This window comes from Lemur catta, chromosome 1 (genome assembly GCF_020740605.2).
Source record: "Lemur catta isolate mLemCat1 chromosome 1, mLemCat1.pri, whole genome shotgun sequence".
Classification (NCBI taxonomy): domain Eukaryota; kingdom Metazoa; phylum Chordata; class Mammalia; order Primates; family Lemuridae; genus Lemur; species Lemur catta.
Window position 1 is genome coordinate 241,565,425 of NC_059128.1, and position 22,360 is coordinate 241,587,784.

Below are 22,360 nucleotides of genomic sequence, written 5' to 3' on the forward strand. Positions count from 1 at the left end.
TTCACAGACCTAAAACACAAGAAAAAAATAGCCAAAGCACTTTATAATATTCTTGTTTTTAACTTTAAGCAAAATAGTTGTTTAAAGAAAAGAAAATTAAGAATAGCAATCACTTTCACTTAAGAATATTTCATTCTCTAGTTCCTTGAGAAAGGAAAGAAACAGAAGACTTCTATATAATCAATATTTTCTAAACATTAACACTAAAGAATGTTTGGCCTATAGATATGTTAAACATAAGAATGGTCAATCTGAAGTAGAGGGGTAGGCAAAGATAGTCATAACCCATATTCCTGGAAAGTAAAAGTATTTTCTGAACAGATTATCATGTACCCAATGATGGGCAACTGACAAAATAACTTTGGAAAGGGAAGGGAAAAGAATTCATTTCCTACTACCAAATTCCCTTCCTTTTGCCCATATTAGCAATAATGTTTCTGTGGTGGTTATTACACAATTTGATCAATAATTTAACTAAAATATGACAGAAAAAGAAACAAAAAGATACCAATGGACTGGAGATAAATTACAAAGCAGAAGTATAAATTAATTTAGTCTTTATTGTGAATTGAAATACACTTTGTGGGGTGATTGGAAACCTACTCACCCATGATTTACAAGTTTTTCTATCTATAGCAGATCACAAACTATGACTTTTAGATAAACTTTTGGAACATAGATTCCTTTAATTTGAGGACTATATATAATCATACAGATCTTTATTTTTCTGTTTTTGAGACACAGTTTGCTTTGTTGCCCAGGCTACAGTGAGTGCCATGGCATCAGCCTAACTCACGGCAACCTCAAACTCCTGGGCTCAAGTGATCCTTCTGCCTCAGCCTCCCGAGTAGCTGGGACTACAGGCATGCGCCACCATGCCTGGCTAATTTTTTCTATATATATTTTTAGTTGTCCATATAATTTCTTTCTATTTTTAGTAGAGACGGGGTCTCGCTCTTGCTCAGGCTGGTCTCGAACTCCTGAGCTCAAACGATTCACCCGCTTTGGCCTCCCAGAGTGCTAGGATTACAAGTGTGAGCCACCATGCCCGGCCCATACAGATCTTTAATTATACAAAATCCAAGTTTAATACTGCAAAAAACTGTAAATGTATATGAAAAATTGAACATATAATGCAAAAGAAACAGTAAAAACTAGTTTCTTTCTTAAAGTTATTAGACATTATTTCACAAGAATCTCAAAAGAAAAGTTTAAGAACTATTTACAAGCCCTTCACAAATTCCCAAATTATAACAAGATCATTCTAGTAAAGAGTGGTTCTTCCACCCAAAATTTATTTCCAAAATTTTCTGTTGTTTGAAAACAATTATTAAACTTACCAATAAACTGCAGGCAATCCTTGTGAATGGTATCCTGTTCTGGCAGGTCTAAAATACCATCCCATGATGCCAAACTATCACCTTTTCCTGCAACATTCAGAGCAATCTGCAAGAAAGATCAAAAAAGCAACTAGCTTTATATGTCATTTCTCATTCTTGGAAAATATGCTGTAATAATTAAAGGCCTGAGTTTAGGAATAATAACAAAGATTACAAATTAAGATATCTCCACTCCACCATATGCTGAACCCTTGGTCACATCACAATGAATCAACGGAATTACTTTAAATCCTCCTACATTAGATATTACTACTTCATGCTGACTTAGTGAATAAAACGAATTACATAAAACATTGATATATTTGCATATATAAATTTATTTCAAGCAACCATCTTTTCTGTTTTTTTTTAAATGTAAAAACAATACAGAATGTGATATTGGCAAAGAAAAAGTACATCTGTGCTATGTACAATTAAAAATCATACAGAAGATTACTTAATAAACTTAGAAAATGTTCTTGATATTTTATAAGGTTTTTTTAGTATGTAAAAAACCACTGCATTGATTAAAAGAATCTGAAGTGGCCTATCAACCAAATGCAATGGGTGGTCCTACTAGAATTCAAATTTAAACAAATCCCCTATAAAAATACATGTATGAGACAAGTGAAGACATTATTTTATTATATTAAGGAATCACTATTCTTTTCAGTATTTCATACTTTCATGTTAAACTATTTGTATACCAGCAAGGATTTGCTTTAAAATAATCCAATTGGTGGGGAGAGGAGGAAAGGATGGGGATGCTGAGCAAGATTGCCCAAAGGTTGATAACAGATAAAGCTGAGTTATGGGTACATGGGAGTTCATTATACAAGTCTCCATACTTTTGCATGTGCTTAAATTTCTATTATAAAATGTTCAGAATGCTATGCACAGTTATGATTCCATTTCTGTTAAATTATATGTGCACAGGTAAAAAGATACACACCAAAACCTTTTATGTTCACCTATAGGTGGTAGTTACGTGATCTTTTGTGCTTATATTTATACTGTGTGTTTTCACAAATATATATATCTCTTTTGTAATCATAATAATCTTAATTCAAAATTTTTTTAAATAATAATACACATGCACTAGAGAACAGCTGAAAAGATGAAAATAAAGCACAGGAAAATCTCCTATAATGCCAACACCCAGAGGCATATTTCCTTTTCTTTTTTTTTTTTAACATAGCTGAGATCATTGCATGTCTCCAACTGTGTATCTGATTTTACTCATTGGTTGTACTGTATTTCTCCTTTCCATTAAACAATTTTCATAAACACCATTTCTAATGGCTACAAAAGAAAATATTACCTATAATTAAAATGAAGCATGGTGGAAAAAAAACCATTACCTTCTAAAACCTAAATCTTATTATTAAATATACTAAACACCACAGAAACATACATTTTAATAAGTTGCTGTTTGACAATTTTCTAGATGTGGCATGCTCATAAGCTAAAGTCTTCTGCAACTAAGACAGATGAAACAATAAATTTTTGAAAATATTCTTAAGTGATTATATTTTATTCATTTTAGTTCCTAGTTACCTTCCAAACTTTGGCTCTCAGATCAGCAGGCAGTGGTCTCCCTTGAATTATATTTCTCAAAGTTTCAAGATCACAACCTCCTGCTTCCAGAGCTTCTTCAAGATCTTTTTCCCTAAAAAAATAAGTCATAGTAAGATAAATTTTACTTTATATCTTTTCTTATTCAAGTTTCATTTATAAGCATGGCCTATTAAAGGCTGTGTCTAAGAAAAAAAGGTCCTCAGCAGCCAAAATCCAAAATGTAATGCCAAGGCATACATCATACATTCTTTTTCTTTTTTCTTTTGGAGGTAAATCTCAGGTTTCATACAGTCGATTTACTTTTATTTTGTGCTTAGTTCTAACAAGTTTGGTTATCTGTTTTCCCAAACTAAAGAAATTTAAAGAGAAGATGAGGCAAGAAGTCTGACAGAGTTCTGAAGTCATAGCAGTAATGGTATTCATTGTAGTAGTAATGACTAACACTTTCTATAGCACTATGTGCCAGGCCTATTCCAAACATCCTACATGTGTTTTTAATCTTTACAACAATCCTATGAGGTAGGTTACATCACTGGCCCCCGTAACAGATGGAAAAATTGAGGCAAAGAAGGGGTATACATTTATGAGACAATCGAAGAAATCATTTTATGGCATTAAAAATTACTATTCTTTCAGGTGTTTAATGGTATTGTGGTTATGGTCACATGTGTAACCAGTAGTAGAGCCAGTATACAAATTTTAACAGCTTAGTTCCTGAACTCATGCTCTTAACATTATGCTAAATAATGGTAGAGAAACCATAGATTTAGCCAAGAATTCAAAGCCCTGCAGTCTGAGACTATTTAGTCCATAACCTTATCGATACCATGTCTAGAGCAGTGCCTAGCTTACAATAAGTATTCAATAAATTTTAGAGGAAGAAAAAAGGCTCAACTGGCATTATATATTAAAGCAAAATAATAATACCACATTATCAAGTAAATTACCAAATCATTAAGCAGTTATGTTCAGTCAATTATGTATAAGGAGAAAAGTACGTATGAAATTTATTTTCATTTGTACCTGGTTAAAATAATTAAAAGAAAACTTTCACCAAGGTATAAATTGTTCTTTAGCCAGAAAATAACTGGTTAAATTAATTCCTTAGGAATTTTCAAAAGCTGAGGTTTCAGTGTTTACAATTTTGACACAGAATATATTAAAAAATCTGTATAAATTATTTAAAACTTCAGAACCGAGCCAGACAATTTCTAACATTCTTTGAAGCAACCTAATATACAAATCATCTCACTAGGATCAGGAAATCAGGATTTTTGTCTCAGTTTAGTGGTTTTGAAGAAAATAATTACTCTCATTCTTAATTTTCTCAGTAAGATATTGTAAACCTCCCCTATTGATAGGATTCTAAGAACATTAGTTTACATGTATAAATTTCATAAAGTGTTGCCTTTTAAGGGAAAGGAATTAAATAAAAATGTAATCACTCAAGGCCGGGCGCGGTGGCTCACGCCTATAATCCTAGCCCTCTGGGAGGCCGAGGTGGGTGGATCGCTCAAGGTCAGGAGTTCGAGACCAGCCTGAGCGAGACCCCGTCTCTACTAAAAACAGAAATAAAAATTATCTGGACAACTAAAAATATATATAGAAAAAAAAATTAGCCGGGCATGGTGGCGCATGCCTGTAGTCCCAGCTACTTGGGAGGCTGAGGCAGGAAGATCACTGGAGCCCAGGAGTTTGAGGTTGCTGTGAGCTAGGCTGACGCCACGGCACTCACTGTAGCCCGGGCAACAGAGTGAGACTCTGTCTCAAAAAAAAAAAAAAAAAAAAAAATGTAATCACTCAGGATCATATTCAACAGAAAAGCACTGATTAAAAGGTTCCTTAATAAAGCTACTGCCAATTCATATGAACAGGAAGATAACTAGAAACCACACAAGAAACATTTTGTTCTTCTGCTATATGGTTCCCAAAGTATGAGAAGAGAAAGGAAAGAGGAAAGATTTCAAGTATATTGCTGAGAGACAGTTCAGGCCTACAGCTGATAAAGACTGGGGCTTATCTATTCTATTCCAGTCAAAGTACAAGACAACCTGTTAGAATTTGACGGACTGTTCCTAACCATGAAACAAAGAAAATTTAAAGGCATTTTTGGTGAATAAATACCATATATTTAAACAGTCAGATGTGTAAATGAAATGAGGAACTGAAAACACCATTTTTCTTTTTTCTTTTTGAAGTAGCTTTGCCAAATCTTTTACTATTACAGACAACAAAGCTACTATTTTGGTGCAAAATGCCCAATCTTCAAAGTATTTTTTAAATCACAATAATGTACAAGCACATTTCTGTTGATACAGCTGCTGTTGGACTCTTTGATGCTGTCCCCAGGGAACCAAACAACGTGTTCTCCAGCAGTACAACCATGAGGAAGAGCTCCTTTGGACACCAGAAGATGCTGCATCTTAAGTAGTAAAAGATACTTCTCAGAAACCTAAATAATTAAAAGTAACATTATCTTATAAACAAGGCATTCAAAGGTTCAGTTATCAGACCTTCGACATTACAAACGTGCTTGAAAAGTAGTAAAGGGCTGAAAATTGTTAAGTTAAATAATTCATAGAGGGATCAGGCAGAGATAGGAACTCTATGGTGTTCAAAGAGAATTTTTCTTCCCCTAAACCAAGTTTCTACTTTTAAACAGCAATACAATTCTAACATACAAAAGCAAAACTTGGGTCTGGTGGAATATAAGCGGGTGGGCTGTGATTTTTTTCTGAGCCTTGTTTGAATATGGGCAGCTTTTTACTGGCCTTACTTACAAGCTAAAGGTTGGTACAGCTGCACTGGACACTCAGACAGGTCTACAATAGGAAAGTACAGGCCTTGCCCATCTATTCTAGAAAGTATGAAAAATAAATTATTGTCTCCTGTGTTCAGAAAGTTCAGGACAGAGGAGAGGAAATCCAAGCTTTGGGGTTGGAAAGAAGGAGAAAACCACCTCCTCCTGGCTCTGTGACTTTGAAACTATAACATATGTTAGTATAATACTACAGGTTCCTGTCAATAACAGGTTCCTGTCAAAACCTAAATAAAACAACAGAATTTCCCCTCACCTACTGTTTCGTGGAAAAATCAGCTAATCTAAGGATTGTAATCCAAGTTGCTTTAGAATTATAGCTAGGCAAACAATATGACTAGATTTATGTTTACATTGAAGTTAGCAACTGAATTAGATTTTTCTTCTTCAACCAAACGGTGATTACCTTCTAACATTTGGAAGTACTTGCACAATGTTAAGGGAGAAAAAGCATGAATTTTGAAGCACTAAGCATTTCTAAATGCTTCTATAATTAATAAATTCAATTAATAATTTTGTAATAATTCAATAAAGCATACATTGAATCATATTAAAAATTATGATTTTTAAAAGCAACTATATTATATATGTAGTGTTCCTAAAACTTAAAAAGCTACAGAAAATCTCCCACTAGGAAAAACCGACTATATATTAAACTTTTTTCTAAATTGTTTTCTTCTCATTCATGTTCTATAAACTTTTTTTCCTCCACAATTTCAAAATTTATGAAAATTGTTTAATTGTATACACTCTATCTCCAAACAGAAGATGAAAAGATCTAGTTTTTCTCCTAATTTTTTTTACATGTATCTTCCTATACTTAAAGAAACCCTACACCCACTAGTAGTCACTAACCATTCATCCCCATGGGACCCTCCCCACCCTGCTCTGGGCCTCTGGCAAAAACTTTCTGTCTCTACATATTTATCTATTCTGGATATTTTATGTAAATGGAATCATATAATATATAGCCTTTGTGTCTGGGTTCTTTCATTCATCATAATGTTTTTAAGAACTATCCATGTTGTAGCACGTATCAATACGTGTTTTTTATTGCCAATACTCCATTGTATGAATATCCCGTATTTCATTTATCCATTCATCAGATAATGAACATTTGAGTTCTTTCAACTTTTTGATTATTATAACTCTCTTAATTTTGAACACAAATACCAGTAGTTCAACTGATTAAGTGTATGATACATATATGATATTTGTTATTTATTCATCCTAAAAAGGTCTGAAGAATTTAAAAATCAAGTCTATTAAAACCTCACACTCAAAAACCAAAACAAACCTTACACTCATTAGGATGACTACCACCAAAAAACATAAAATAACGAGCGCTGGTGAAGACTTGGAGAAACTAGAACGCTTGTACATTGTTGGTAAGAATGTAAAATGAGGTGGCCACTGTAAAAACCAGTATAGCAAATCCTCAAAAAGTTAAAAATAGAATTACCACATGACCCAGCAATTCCATTTCTGAGCATATGTCCGTAAGATCTGAATGCAGGAACTGGAAGAGATATTTATACACCTATGTTCACAGCTACATTATTCATAATAGCCAAAAGATAGAAACAATCCAAGGGTTCATCAAAGGATGAATAAACAAAATTAGTTATATACATACAATGGACTATCATTTAGCCTTAAAAGGAAGGAAATTCTGACACATGCTACCACATGGATAAACCTTGAGGATATTTTGCTAAGTGAAATAAGCCAGTCACAAAAAGACCAATACTATAAAATTCCACTCCTATGAGATACCTAGAGTAGCCAAATTAATAGAGACAGAAAGCAGAATAGAGGTTACCAGGGGCAGAGGAAGGGGAGAATGAGGAGTTGTTTAATGGACATAAAGTTTCAGTTTTACAGGATAAAAAAGAGATCTGGGGATTATTGCACAACAATATAAATGTACTTAATACTACTGACTGTACACTAAAAAAAGGTAAAGATGGTAAATTTTTTATATAATGTGCATTTTACCACAATTTTTAAAAATCAACTCTATTCAATATGTCATAAAAATTCATGAATTTGGGCTTTAGAGTCAGATCTGGGATCCAATATTGGCCCGCTCAACAGTCATGTGATCTTATGTAAGGAATATATATAGAAATACAGTGTTTACTTTATAGGGTCGATTAATGCTCAAATAAACTTCTGAACATAAAGCATTCAGTGCAATACTTGGCCACATAATTCTTCCACAAATGGAATCCATGGATACTATTACTCTTGTTATTATTACTGAACAATAGCTGACTATGAACAATCATAGATGTTCATAATCATCTTAGAGAATTTAGCCAATGTATAAAAAAATTAAAACACCAACCACAATACTATTACCATGAGATAATTATTAACATTCTGTGAATTACTTTTTAGTTCTTCATATGTATGTGTGTACAGACATATATAAAATGAAACTCAATTTTACTGAAAATATAATTTTGTACACTATAGGTTTCACTTATTTATATTTCTCAAAAAAATCATAAACATTTCTCTGATCACACAACACACCTCAAGAAACAGGATTTTCAAGAACTAAATAACTCATTTGGCTACTCCTCTACTGCTTGGCATTTTGGTACTTTGTGAATTTTCTTTGCATTAACCTGTCCCACTTTTCCTTAGCATAAATTCCCTCAAGAGTTATTCAATAATCAATTCAATAATCAATGTATAAATTGATTTAAGACACTGACTGCCACACTAGAAAAAAATTTTTTTTCCTTGGGGCCACGGTGTTTTATTACAAAAATAAAATAAAAACTTTGAAAACAAAATGATCCTTTCTAATTTAATGAAGAATGTGTTATTTTTTATTGTTTTCTGTGCATGAGTTATATGCAACTTGAAAAATAGTTCACACAGCTCCCAAAGTGAAGAGACGTGTGAATTACACATGCTTCATGAGGCCTTGGGCTCAAAACTAGTCTGAATTAAATACAACTCACATGGCAGTTAATGTGTTAAATAAGCCAAGTAATGAAGGCAAAAAGTATTATTTAGAATTATGACAGTATCCATCAGAACAAAAAACAAAATTGTGAAAGGTGGCTACTTCAGAGAAATGAGATGGGAAGGAAACTTCCACTTTTCACATAGCATCCATCAGTATAGCTTGAGTATATTTATGTATTATATTTGAATGTACTGACGTAATTTAAATACTTATGGATTCCTTTTTAACATTTACACCCTTTCACCCAGCAATAGCTGAGAAAGAAAGGAAAAATGATGTAACAGAGGAAGTAACCTGAAAAAAAACAACAAAAATGTTTTATGTCTTTTTAAAACATCCCCCACTTCTGGAGAACTAGGACCTTCATCTCTGTCTCAAGCCAGCAGTTGGGAGGGGCAGGGGAATGTCTTTCGTTCTTTGTGCTACAACAGATGGCTCAGTGGAACAGCCTGCAGGTGGACTGTGGTCCTGGGAGGAGGTCAAGAGATGGGACTATCAGAATTTTCAACTGTACTTGAACAGCAATTGCCTGAAGGTGAATGGTCTCCCTTTAAAAGTTCTGTATTTCTGCTTATTATTAGGACAATGGCATTTCAGACAGGAGTCTCCATCCTCCTCATTTGCTGGGCAAATTAATAAATCTCTTTCCGTCTTCCCAAACCACTTGTCCTCCTTCTGATGCGGCCTCAAGGACAAGTGCCAAACTTTTGGTAACAATGATCCAGCTACAAGCATGTTGAAGGCAGTGCTTATTATAACTATGAAAAACCACAAACAATGTAACTATCCAAAATAAAAACTGATTTCAATCAGAGATGGAATTCTAAGTAATAATTTTGAATGCTGAAAAACAGTGACATGGAAAGATGTTTATGATATCAAGGACATATATTACGTGAAAAAACTATTACATAGTTTTAAAATTAATGTGCAAACATATATGTCTAAACATATATCCCCATCCACTCTTTTCCATATACACTGGAAAGCATATTTTTAAAAACATTTATTTCTAGTGATATGCTTACAAGAAAGTTTTAATTTCATGTCTTTGGTGGGGGGGATTATCTGTATTCTCTAAAATGAGCAAACAGTAAATTTGCTAGGAGAAAAAAAGAGTGATAAGAATTCTAACCTCAAATATACTATTTCTCAGCGTAGAGCATTAAGTAACTGCTATTTAAGAAAGGATGTTTTACACAATCATTAAAAAGGAAACAATGTGTACTATGCATGTGTACTACGTTATATACTTCATTTTAGTTCTCCAATACTGAATACTGGAAATATAAAAAGGATAAACAAATCCAATCCATAGCTGAAAACACACTGTATTCTAAAGGTTTACAATATGGTAAACTCGGCAATAAGTTAAAAGATGTAAAACGATTTGGTTCAATTTTTGATTATGGAAGAAAATTAATTTGGAGGAGGAGATGCCCTCCCCACACTATGGATACTGGCAAAAGGTGGAAAGATGGCATGGATTAGTTACAAGTAGCACATCCTTGGTCTCTGTCACTTCCTGGTCTTTCTTTCCACATTCATAAAGCTGCAAATTCCCAACACTCGGTTAATCTAACCAGTCTGCCTTCTTTGTTCCTATATTCTGCTCAGTGCAGACTTCTGAGGAAAATAATCCTAAATACATCATCGTCTATATCTGCTAGGTACCAATACTGCCTGAAAATCTTCTATTCACCACTTTCTTCAGACCCCTTACCCAGCCATGTCAGGTGACTTTACTTATGACTCCAAAGGGAAAATACAAGCCAGCAGGCTTCTCTTCTGTTTAATCTCAATCCCCTTTCCAAAAACAAACAAATATAAGCAACTTATTATCATTCCAGACATTTCCTTCTTTCCTATATTCACAGGAGACTAGGTATCTCTTCTGAAGTGTAAGACTAGTACCTTCACCTGGGTCTTATCTTCCCCCAATCCTTTCAGAGCCATGTGCCATCAATTATTCCCTATATTCCATCTTCCATTTCTTTCTCTCCTGGCTCTTTCCTCTGAGTCAATATTCTCAAATACCGCCATTAGCAAACAACAACAACAATGGCAACCCCCCAAACTCTTTCAAAGTTTCCCCTTCCGTCTAGCTACCAAACTCTTGGCCCTTCCTTTCATAGCAGAACTTTTAGAAAGAATTCTTAACAATATGTATCACCACTTTTCCCTCATCTTACACCCATTTTCTCCTTCTCCTGCCTACCCACTTCATTTTTCACCCTCTTTGACCCCCACCACTCCATAGGGTCCACTCTCCCTATCATCCCCACTTCCTTCCTAATAACCAAATCTAAATCACTTAACCTCTCAGTTTTATCAACTAAGCTAAGTCAACTTCATTAGTTTTTAAAATTCTTGAAATCTAATCCTTTTCTGTAATTATACAAACAATGAAAGACTGTAGTTTGAAAAGACCAATTATGACTTTGTATATATGTAATCACTCCACACTTAAATGCAGAGTACACAGAAATTACAAGGAAAAAAAAACTTTTTTTTTTTTTTTTTTTTTTGAGACAGTGTCTCAGCTCTGTTGCCCAGGCTAGAGTGCAGTGGCAGCATTATAGCTCACTGCAACCTCAAACTTCTAGGCTCAAGAGACTCTCCTGTCTCAGCCTCCCAAGTAGCTAGGACTACAGGTGTGTACCACCCAGCTAATTTTTTCTATTTTTTTTTTTGTAGAGATGGGGTCTTGAACTCCTGGCCTCAAGCAATTCTCCTGTCTTGGCCTCCCAGAGTGCTAGGATTACAGGTGTGAGCCACAGCATGCCCAGCTGGTCAGGGTCCAAGATACATTATTGTTTTCTTAAAATAAAAATACAAAAGTTGCAATACTGGGAAATAAATAAAAGCCAAAAGCCTGGTGTGTAACCTCTTAAATATGTTATTTCTATTGCATAGGACATTGTTTAAACTTTAAGTCTGCTAACAGTAATAAAGAGGGCCAAGAGAAAAAAATGGACTCAGAAATCTTCACTGAAAGTATTTCTAGCATTCAAAAATATTTTTTAAAAAATAGCCTGTGATGATCTCCTTTCCTCAAATATTCCCACATTTACTTATTCAAAGGGTCCTACACATGACCTACTCCCCTTCAAAAAGTCATCTTTCCTTTCCTCTACAGAACAACTCCCTGAAATCAGTAGTCTCCAAATATCTATACTTATTCTCTCCTCATTCACTCAAAACCTCCATCACTCTATTATTAATAAAACTGCCCCAAGAAGTCATTAGTCATTTTTCTCAGTCCTCGTCCTCTTTACATAATCTGCAAAGTTGGACTCTTCTTAAAATACTTCTTCAGATTCTCCTCTACCTTCCTAACCCATACTCTGAATTCTTTCCTTCCCTGATGTAAGTATTCTTTTATTCAAACCTTCAATAAATATGTATTGAGCATCTACTACACACTACCCACCGTGTGAGGCACTAGAGATGTGGCACTAAACAAAAAGCCCATGCTCTCATGTAGCTTACGTTCTAGCTAGCTATTCCAAGGTTCTAGCCCAAGTCCTATTATCTAAACTCTACAGAAGAGAGGTGGCAGCAGCTCTTTCTGGGATGCAGTTCATTCAGATTTATTTAGAATGTAAACCACTGTGAGCACAAATTAAATAACCATGACAGCGAAGTTTGCCCATATAAACATCATAATCAGGCACAAGCCTCTGACCAATTATTTAAAACTCTAAAATGACCAGCTAATTAGTTGTACGCACTAGCAAGCTGTGTAACTGTGAGCAAGCAGTGGTAGGGGGCACATGTCAAATTGTGGTTTCATGGTTTAATTTGTGCCACATTTCCAAATTTCTGGGTATTTCTTAATGCCCAAGTCATGAGACATCAGCACCAAAGCTTTCTCTAAACTTATTTTGCTATTATAGTTAGTACTTTGGTTACAAATTACTAGCATACCAAAACTCCTTAATTAGTTCCTGAATATTTTGTGCAACATTTGGTAGAAATAGAAACAGGACAACTTTGTTACAAATTCACTTGTACAGTAGATATCGAGTTCAATGACCATAAATATTTACTGTGCAACTTATTTTTAAATACCAGTCTCAAACCATCAAAACTTTCTAAGTAATTCACAAATAGTTTGATAGTACATTCAGAAAAGACCTTGACAACTTATAGTCTTGTGAGAGCACAAGGTGATAATTGTGAAATCTTGAGATTATCTGGATTTGTGTCAGAATCACACGTGCTTGCTATAAGCATTTTAACAAGTTTTATATTTCTATGCCACAGGGAAAAACAGCTTAAAAAATTAGTAAAACTTTGTATTACGATCAGATCCACAAAAGCAGCTTTGAGAGATTCCCTCATCAAATAATGTAATCCTCTCCAGAACTGGTGTTTTAACCAGGATCTTGTGCCACGTAAGGAAGGGGTTAAATCTAGTCCTCTTGGCTTGCCAAGCCAAACAAACTTGATAGCTACAGTATTTCATCATTGTGCAATAGGCAGAAGAGACAGAGATCACAGAAATGTTGTGCCATAAACTACTAAAATTAACTACAAATGGAACAGATGCTTTGAATATTTTTCACATTTATTTTTGATCCATAATCCATGTAGATCAAATTGCACCAATGGTACCAATGGTGTTCCTTCCTCTGCTAAGAAAAAACTCAGGAGTGGCTGCCTAAGTAAAGAAAAGAGAACAAAACACAAGCAAAAATAAAGTTTCTCGTAACTACATATGTAATGTTGCAATGCATTTGCTGTAAGATTTTACCTAAAAATTGAAGAATACTTTCTCTACAAATGAGCAGTTAACTTCAGAGGGTGCTCTAAATCTTTCTTCTTTCATGCCTTCTCTAAATAAAAGTCCTCAACACTTTCCTTTCTATACTTATGAGGTGACTTTCCAGCACTTTTAAGGCACAAAGAAATGCATCTTTGTGTTTTCTTCCACCAGAACAATTCATTTTAAAACTAAAAACAGCATGTATCCTTTGCCTAAGACAAAGAATGGTATGAAAATAGCAAAGTCAGAGAGAGACATTACCTATGTCTACTAGACATTTCCACGTTATCCAAAGTACAATGATAAAAGAAATATCACCAATATTCCTTTTCTTGAAACCATCATTTTGGAAAATAAACTACTATTGCAAATGAAGTGACAAGACTTTACAACATTTGGGGAATTCTTTTCAAGGGGTTATAGCTTGTCAAAGAAATACATATGGGATTTATTTTTTTTAACATGGATTCCAACCATCAATGAAGATGTATTTGATGAAAGAGGATCTCATTTACTTTCATGTTGGGGATTAATTTAAATGGAATTTGCAGAATAAAGTTAAAGAATTTCTGGTATTCAATAACACATATATGAGATGGATACATCCTTCTATGAATCACTTTTTTTTTTTTTTTTGAGACAGAGTCTCGCTCTGTTGCCCGGGCTAGAGTGAGTGCCTTGGCATCAGCCTAGCTCACAGCAACCTCAAACTCCTGGGCTTAAGCGATCCTACTGCCTCAGCCTCTCCAGTAGCTGGGACTACAAGCATGCGCCACCATGCCCGGCTAATTTTTTCTATATATATTTTTAGTTGGCCAGATATTTTCTTTCTATTTTTAGTAGAGACGGGGTCTCACTCTTGCTCAGGATAGTCTTGAACTCCTGACCTCGAGCAATCCACCCGCCTCAGCCTCCCAGAGTGCTAGGATTACAGGCGTGAGCCACCGCGCCCAGCCTGTGAATCACTTTTATATTTCAAAGGCTAGAAACTCTTTAAAGGAGAAAATAACAGATGGAAATTATTTTTAAAGCAAGTTTCTTATTTCTCCAACATCACTGAGTAAAACCAAAAGATAAAGTATTGAGCTGATAAAGTCATTAAAATGGTATATAATTGCTTATATGTTCTAAATATTACTGCAAATCAAAATAAAGTATCTTTTTTCCTTTCCTTTCCATTTCCCTTTCCCTTCCCTTTCATTTCCTTTTCAGACAGAGTCTCACTCTGTCGCCCTGGCTGCAGTGCAGTGGTGTCATCACAGCTCGCTGCAACCTCAAACTCCGAGGCTCAAGGATTCTCCTGCCTGAGCCTCCGAAGTAGCTGGCACTACAGGCACAACCGACACCTGGCTAATTTTTCTATTTTTGGTAGAGAAGAGGTCTCGCTCTTGCTCAAGCTGGTCTCAAACTCCCGAGCTCAAGCAATCCTCCCGCCTTGGCCTCACGGAATGCTAGGATTACAGGCATGAGTCACCGAGCCCAGCCAATCTTATTTTAATGTATATGATACATATAGTATAATACAATTATGTTAGTGGTTATATGTGAAAATATATTTATAGAATTTATTATATTAATAGAAATACATCTATTAAATATATATGTTAAATATCTTTTCTAGGTGATGTAATCATATCTTAAGGTTAAAAAACTAATCTATTTATGTGATTTCTGGCAAGGAATAAAAATGCATTATAAAAATGAAAGGGGTATAATGCCATAGTATATAATGCTATCTCTATCATATCCCACCATATCACTCATGAATTGCCCCTTCTCATGGATACATAAGAGACAAGGTGGTATACATCTTACACATATCCTTATAGCCTAACAGATGCCACAGATAACCAATACACACATATGCTCAGCAATGCACATCTTTGAATATTGTGTCTTTCAAAACACATGGTTGATTATGTGATTGGCATGTTTTTATATGGTTAGCATATTTTTACATGGGCACTAGGTGTCAATTAAGTATATGTGAAATATACAATATATACACAATCAACTTTAGAAAAAACACAGGGCTAAGAATAAGGAGAAATCAATTTAAGTCTGAGATCTTCCACTACCTGCATTTGTCAAGTGACCACTTTAAAACAAGGCAATAACAAAAATTCACAACTTCTTTCTCACAGAGCTGTTTTAAGATTCAAATTAGATAGTATATAAAAACATTATATATAAAGGATAAAGATCTGTGCAAATGTACAGTATTGTCTTATACAGGTTGAATATCTCAAATCCAAAAATCCAAAATCTGAAATGTTCCAAAATCTGAAACTTTTTGAGCCCCAACATGATATTCAAAGGACATGCTCATTGGAGCATTTTGGATTTCAGATTTTCAGGTTAAGGATGCTCAGTCAGTTAAGTATAATACAAATATTCCAAAATCCAAAAAAATCCAAAATCTGAAATACTTCTGGTCCCAAGCATTTAGGATAACGAATTCTCAACCAGCATTTCCTTGCTAAAATTAAATACCACCATAACAACTAGTTTTATGCAACTACTTTCAAATTTAAAAAAGAAGCACACACAACATTCCCACCCAACTATGAAATGCTATGTCAGCTAAAGGATAAGAAAAAGATGAAGACTTGAAACAAATGATTTAATTAGTCGTTTTCTTAGCTCAGGTGAAAAAGTTAAGCAGACTCTTAAAAGCAAATATACATTAAATTTCAGGAAATAGGCTTCTTTTAAGTAGCTCTTAACTTACTGATCTTTTATTTCCACAAGAAACAGTCTGATCTTATGAACCTAACATAAGGGACTTATTTCCTTTCCATCTGTAATTCTCAGTATCTAAATAAGTCACCTCAAGCACTGCCTTTTTCAAAGTATATAATCCTATTCTACTCTGCTAGAGCATGTAATTTCCAAAAACACTAGTATTTGGGTATCTTCAGAAGGTATCTTCACATATTATTCCTAGAAATAAAATGACGAAAAATTAACGTGCCCAAGCAAGGAACCACAATGCACATTTCTGGTTTTAAAACTGTTTCAAAATTTTTCTAAAACCCTTCAAACAGTATTCAGTGACTGTTTGCTGAACTATTAATGCTTTGCTAAACTCTGTTTTGATTTTTGATACAAGAGGGAGGGCACTGTCTTTAGTTTATACCAAATAGAATCCACATTTCAGCACTATGCAGCAGAAATGCTTTGTCAAGTGTATTTTATCAATTCTGCTCAAAAGACTCCTACTCATAAATTGGCTGTATATTGCAGTACATTTAACTGGGTGCTCCAGAATTACTTGAATTGCTTCACTGATATAGGGAATGCACTTGTACCCTCTCTACAAGTGAGTACATATAGATAAAATGAATGGATATTAAAGCATCTACAGGAAACAAAATCCTAGAAGTGAACTAGGGATTACCTCTAAAACCTGTAAAATCTGAATTATAATTACAATGAAGACTTTAAATAATATAAACAAAATAAATCATCTTCATTTCTCATCTTTGCCTGGGCTCCAATTATAGCTTACAAAATCAAACAGCTGTCACTTAATAACCCCTAAGTGAAGAAATAAAGCTTGTTTTCTCTTCATTTTTTCTAAGGTAATATCTTAGCCTTCCCAGTCCCACAAGCGGCCAGTGTTCTTCTTAAACAAAGGGTTCCTTTCTCTTTCATATTTAACATATTTCTTTACTGACTGTATCATATCTGAAATTGCAATCACCCAGTCCTTAAGTGACATTTTGAATCTTTCCTCATGTTTTAATGCTTATAAAGCAAGAAGCACTGACACAGTGCTATTTACAGAGTGCACAAAACTTGTAAAAATAACTCATTATTCTCAAAACAATTCCTATTCACATCTCAAATTAACAACAATAGAAGCTTCTTTATGGAACTAAAACTTTACAATTTTAAGAAAAGTTTAACAATTTAAGAAAAGCTTAGCAATAAATTAGAACCATGAATTAAAAGTAAAACTTCTGAATAAAAATTTTAAATTACACAAGCTCAGAATATCAATTGTTGTATAATTAAAGCCTATACCAAACTTTTTTTAATTATGAATTTAGATCTTTAGGAATTATGTCAGGAAGAAAGCCTCAGAAAATGAGAACATCTATTCAAATCCATTGCTGGTTTCTTCAACACCAAGAAAAGTAATCGTCAATCTTTGAATTGTAACAATTTAACACTGATTTTACAAATCTAGATTCTTACAACACATATTTTAATTAAATTTGCATCAATTCAAATTAACTATAAGTATTTTTACAAGAATTTCACCACACCCTTTGAGCTTACATGGCTGAAGTCTCAGAAAGCTTGAGAGTTGAGGCAGTTTCTGATCAACTTGGCTTTTCATAAAGAATGAGCATTATACCAGCAGACAATTACACAGCTCACAAAAACATTGGAGTCAGGAAATTTACATGAAATGACAGCTTGGTATGCCACTGCACATGATTATACAAAAGTCTGTATTCATTCATGCATACATTCATTCAACAAACATTTACTGAGCCACCTACTATCTGCCACTGCTCTTTAGATGTTCACTATCTAAAGAGAAATGAAAAGTTATATAATTAGATAAATTATAGTATAATCTGTAAGGTGATACAATATAACATATAATATAGAGAGATAAATTCTGCTGACCTACTCATTCTGAGATATACATCATCTAGTACCCTGCTGACTAAAGTGTGCTCCATGAACTGGCAGAATTGGCATCACCTAGGAGCTAGTCAGAAATATAGAATCTCAAGTCCCACCCAAAATCTGAGTCAGAATCTGCATTTAAACAAGCTCCCCAGGTAATCCCAATGCACATTTAAAATTTGAGAACCACTAATCTAGACCATAAGTGAAAACTAGTAAATAGGTAATAAATGACATGACACAGCTCATGTACTTTTAAGGTTTTAAAGCTCCATCCTGAAACTTTTTAGGAAAGTATACACAATTTTAACAAGTTCAACTACTAGTTTCACAGAGTAGGAACAAATTGAGAGATATCACTGACAAGAAAGAAAGAAAACAGGAAAAACTTATAAAAAGCAATCTCAAAAAGGGATGGCTGTGTGGAGCCATTTAACATAGTAACAATCTACACTATCTGCCTTGATAGGTTCTAAAGGTCTCAGCAAATTACAGTAGCACAAAAGTAATCAATGTTCTTAAATGAACCTCCTGTAACTAGACCATAAATTCCTTGAGGACAAGGACCTAGTTTTATTCTTATCCACTTATATTTGTAAACTGAAAGACCCTGAGTTGTTAAGATGAGTGTGGTCAGGCAGTGAGATACATGATATATTTTAGAAAAATTTGTATCTGACAAAATTAAAATAAAAACATCTACTCTTTTTTACAAAAAAGTATCCCTATTCTATAACAGCCCATTCACCAAGCACTCTAAGAGCAGAGGCTTTACTGAACCTATGGCTCCCAATCCCATGGTCTTTCCTGACTCTATTCAAATTCACTTCTGGGTGACTGGTGAGGGCAGTAAGGATTCCAGAAAAAGGACAAAGATTAGAAGAGGATGGAGAAAGAATAGAAATTACAGGGTTCCTCCATTCATGAAAATAAAATGAACAAAAATGGGAAGACACAGCAACCTTACAAGAGAACAAATGCTATCTCTCTAGCAACCATTTACTCATGTCCTTGCCTGTGAACTAGATACATGCTCACAATCCTCCTAACCTAAGAACTCCCCAAGACACCTTAACTCTAGAAACATTTCCCTCATGGCCCTCAATCAGCTGATTACGTTCAGTTTGTGAAACAACAACTCACCCTTCGAAAACAGCAAATTTCAGGTTATAAGTTGGCCAGGTACAGTGGCTCATGCCTGTAATCCCAGCACTTTGGCAGGCTGAGGTGGGAGGATCACTTGAGGCCAGGAATTAGAAACTTCAGGTTATAAACAGCTAAGTCACTTTCTGAAAAGTGTTGCAATGTCTATGGGTCAATGACTTTTAAAAGGTCCCTTTAACTGGTTAAATCTTTTTTCAATGTTTTTCCAGACCTATTTTTCGACAACTTCTCTTCCTCCAGGCAGTTCTAGTTATTACTCTCCAAACAAATCATTAGTTTTCTTGCCTATGCCCTTGCTTATTGCTGTTACTGCAGTCAGAGGCCTTTCCCATCTCTTAATCTGACTCTGCACTATCCAATATGTTAGCCACTAGCCATGTGTGGATATTTAATATTTGAAATGTGGCTAGACCAAATTGAGACGTAGGGTATATGTAAAATGCACATTGGATAAGACTTGGTACCAAAAAAATGTAAAATTATCTAATTGTTTTTTTAAACAATGATTACATGTTGAAATAATATGTTGAATATATTGGATGAAAGTATTACAGATTATTAAAATTAATATTACCTGTTTCTTTTTAGTCTTTAATGTGGCTACTAGAAAATGTTAAATTACTTACGTGGCTCATGTTATACTTCTATTGGACAGTGCTGGTCTAAATACTACTCATTTTTCAAGGCCTAATTCAAACACCACTGCTTCCATGAAGCTTTCCCCAATGATTCCAAGTGGAAGTGGTTTCTGCGCTCCCCCCAAAACTCCCATAACACTTTAAATCACACTCCCAAAGAGTAAGATTAATTTTACCTTGTTACTAAGTGTACCTACTACAGATCCCAACTCCAAAATAAGCAAACTGAGGAAAGAAACTACACCTAGGTCACCATAAGTTCTCCCCCGACACTCTGGAGAGCACATGCACTAAGGTAACGTTTGATGTCTGCTAACTGAGAGTTGAAGTTCTCAATTACTCTATTATCTACCCGTTTCAACGATTTCCATTTTCTTCTCAGGGACTAAACTCGATACCTACAAATGTCCTGTATTATTTTTAGGTAAACAAAGTGCTAGTGAGCTGTACATATATGAAAAACAAGCAAATCCAAATATACGTGGTCAATACACTTAAATCAACTGTGAAAATCAGACAAACCTCTAAAGATTTTTTTAAAATGATGTTTTCCCTAACTATTGTGCAGATCAACTATTTCAAAAGTAGAAGCTTTTCCCAAAGATTAACAACACCGAGTAGTGTACCAAAAAATTACTGGCGATCCTCCCCACAACCCCGAGTACAAATCAGGTAAGCACGTAAAGGCTTGGGAGCAGCAACAGCAAAGTCCCATGCTGCATCCGAAGCTGTGAAATCAAGCTGCGAGAAAAGTGATAGGAAGGAAAAAGACGGCTTGGGTGGAAGAGACAAATGATAAAAACTATTGGAACGCGAAACCAGATTAAAAACCAATACATGAAACATCTCAACTATGTGGAAGGGATTCTCCCTGGGTGTATCTCTCAACCTCTGAACCCTCAGGCAGAGATCGCAGTAGTAATTTCAAAAGGTTTTCTCTTCAAATCATATTTTAACGCCCCTGATCTGCATCCAAGAAACTTCCTCTTCACCAGCCTACTCCAGGGACTTCAGCCAAACTCAGCCCGGGAGCCACCCTCTCCAGCACATCTTGGAGAGCAGGGGACGAAGCGGGAGGCCCAGCACCTGGACAGCCCCCTCTTTCTTCGAGCTCCGCCGCAGCCCCTTGGGCAGGCCCGGGCAGGCAGGGGGAAGCCCGCAGGCAGAGGGGGCTCGGCGGACGGAGGGGGCGGGGCAGGGCACCGCACTTCGCCGAGGACTGGTCTTCCCGTTCATGCCGGCGCCAGACGGTGCCTCAGGGAACCCCAGAATGGCGAGAAAGAAGAATAAAGGGCCAGTGGGAATTAGCCTCGGCTTTCACTCACCAGCCGTCGCCGCTCGACGTTGGCGGTGGCAGGACCTCTTCTCCTTCCGCCATTGCTGTTGACGTCCACGTCACTTTGCCGAAAAGTGGACCCGGCGCTGAGACCGACTCTGAGACCCAATGTCGTAAAGTCTTCGGAAGTCCGGGACTGAGCTTCTCCAGATGGAAAGAAAGAGGGAAGTGGTAAGGGACCGGAGGAACGCAACGTCACGACGTCCCGAGGGCGAAAGGCAGCGTCCAGCGCTTGGGGGAGGAGACTTGGCGGAGGCAGCTGCGCCCCTAAAGACTACATGTCCCAGGATGCCGCGGGGCCCCGGGCTGGGCGGAGCTTGGCGGGAGCGAGCCTCAGCGTCGCTTCTTGGCGCCAAATTGGCGTCTGCATGCCAGCTTGGCGTTGAACTTAGTAAACATAGAGTTGAGTGCCCTAGCTAGTGGAGAGAGGAGGGGCGGTGGTAATTAATATAATTAATACAAGTGGACGTAGAAGGACATCCACATTTCAGTAACTTCCTACCATAACAATAAGATTTGAAGAAAGCAGGATAGAAGGTAAGGGCACACCACCTCTATTTGTGAGGCCCGGTAAAACGTGTAAATGAAGGTCCACGGACTTAAATATGAATATTTAAAAGTTGTAAATCAAAGCAAATAGTATGTTCCAGCTTCCTACCTTAAATACATCTTCTTAACAGCCTGGAAGTCCAAATTTAAAATTCTAGAAAGGGAATTCGGGCAGGGAGAGCTGCCAAGATGCTTCTCCCATTCCACTTCCCCTTCACCCCAAGCTAACAAACGCCTTGACCTCCAAGTGCAAACTCTGTCCGCACCACTAGTACCACTAAAACAGCTGGCCCTTTGGCTGCCATTGAGTACTCCTGGGACCTTGGGGCAGTCACCTGCTCAGGAGGAGGGACCTACAGAAATGCTTCTGCAAGTTGTGGAAACATCAGTGATGAAGTATAACTACATGTAACAATATGGATAAATCTGAAAAATGTGATGTCGAATGAGCAAAACATGGCAGACAGATTGGTAAAGTACGGTGTCATTTATAT

General features: G+C 35.8%; 1 protein-coding gene across 2 annotated transcripts in view; it reads right to left on the reverse strand.

The window, feature by feature from the left end:
• Nucleotides 1-21,565, reverse strand: part of TBC1D23 (TBC1 domain family member 23) — a 56,685-nt gene extending 35,120 nt beyond the window's left edge. Inside the window, exons 1-3 of one of the 2 annotated variants that reach the window (XM_045540403.1) lie at nt 21,307-21,565; nt 2,937-3,048; nt 1,341-1,446 (exon numbers count right to left, since the gene is read on the reverse strand). In XM_045540403.1, coding sequence (XP_045396359.1) covers nt 1,341-1,446; nt 2,937-3,048; nt 21,307-21,359 — 271 coding nt within the window. In that variant the 5' untranslated portion in view covers nt 21,360-21,565. The remainder of the gene's footprint in view (nt 1-1,340; nt 1,447-2,936; nt 3,049-21,306) is intronic. The other variant, XM_045540404.1, reaches the window with a different exon arrangement.
• Nucleotides 21,566-22,360: the final 795 nt, after the last annotated feature.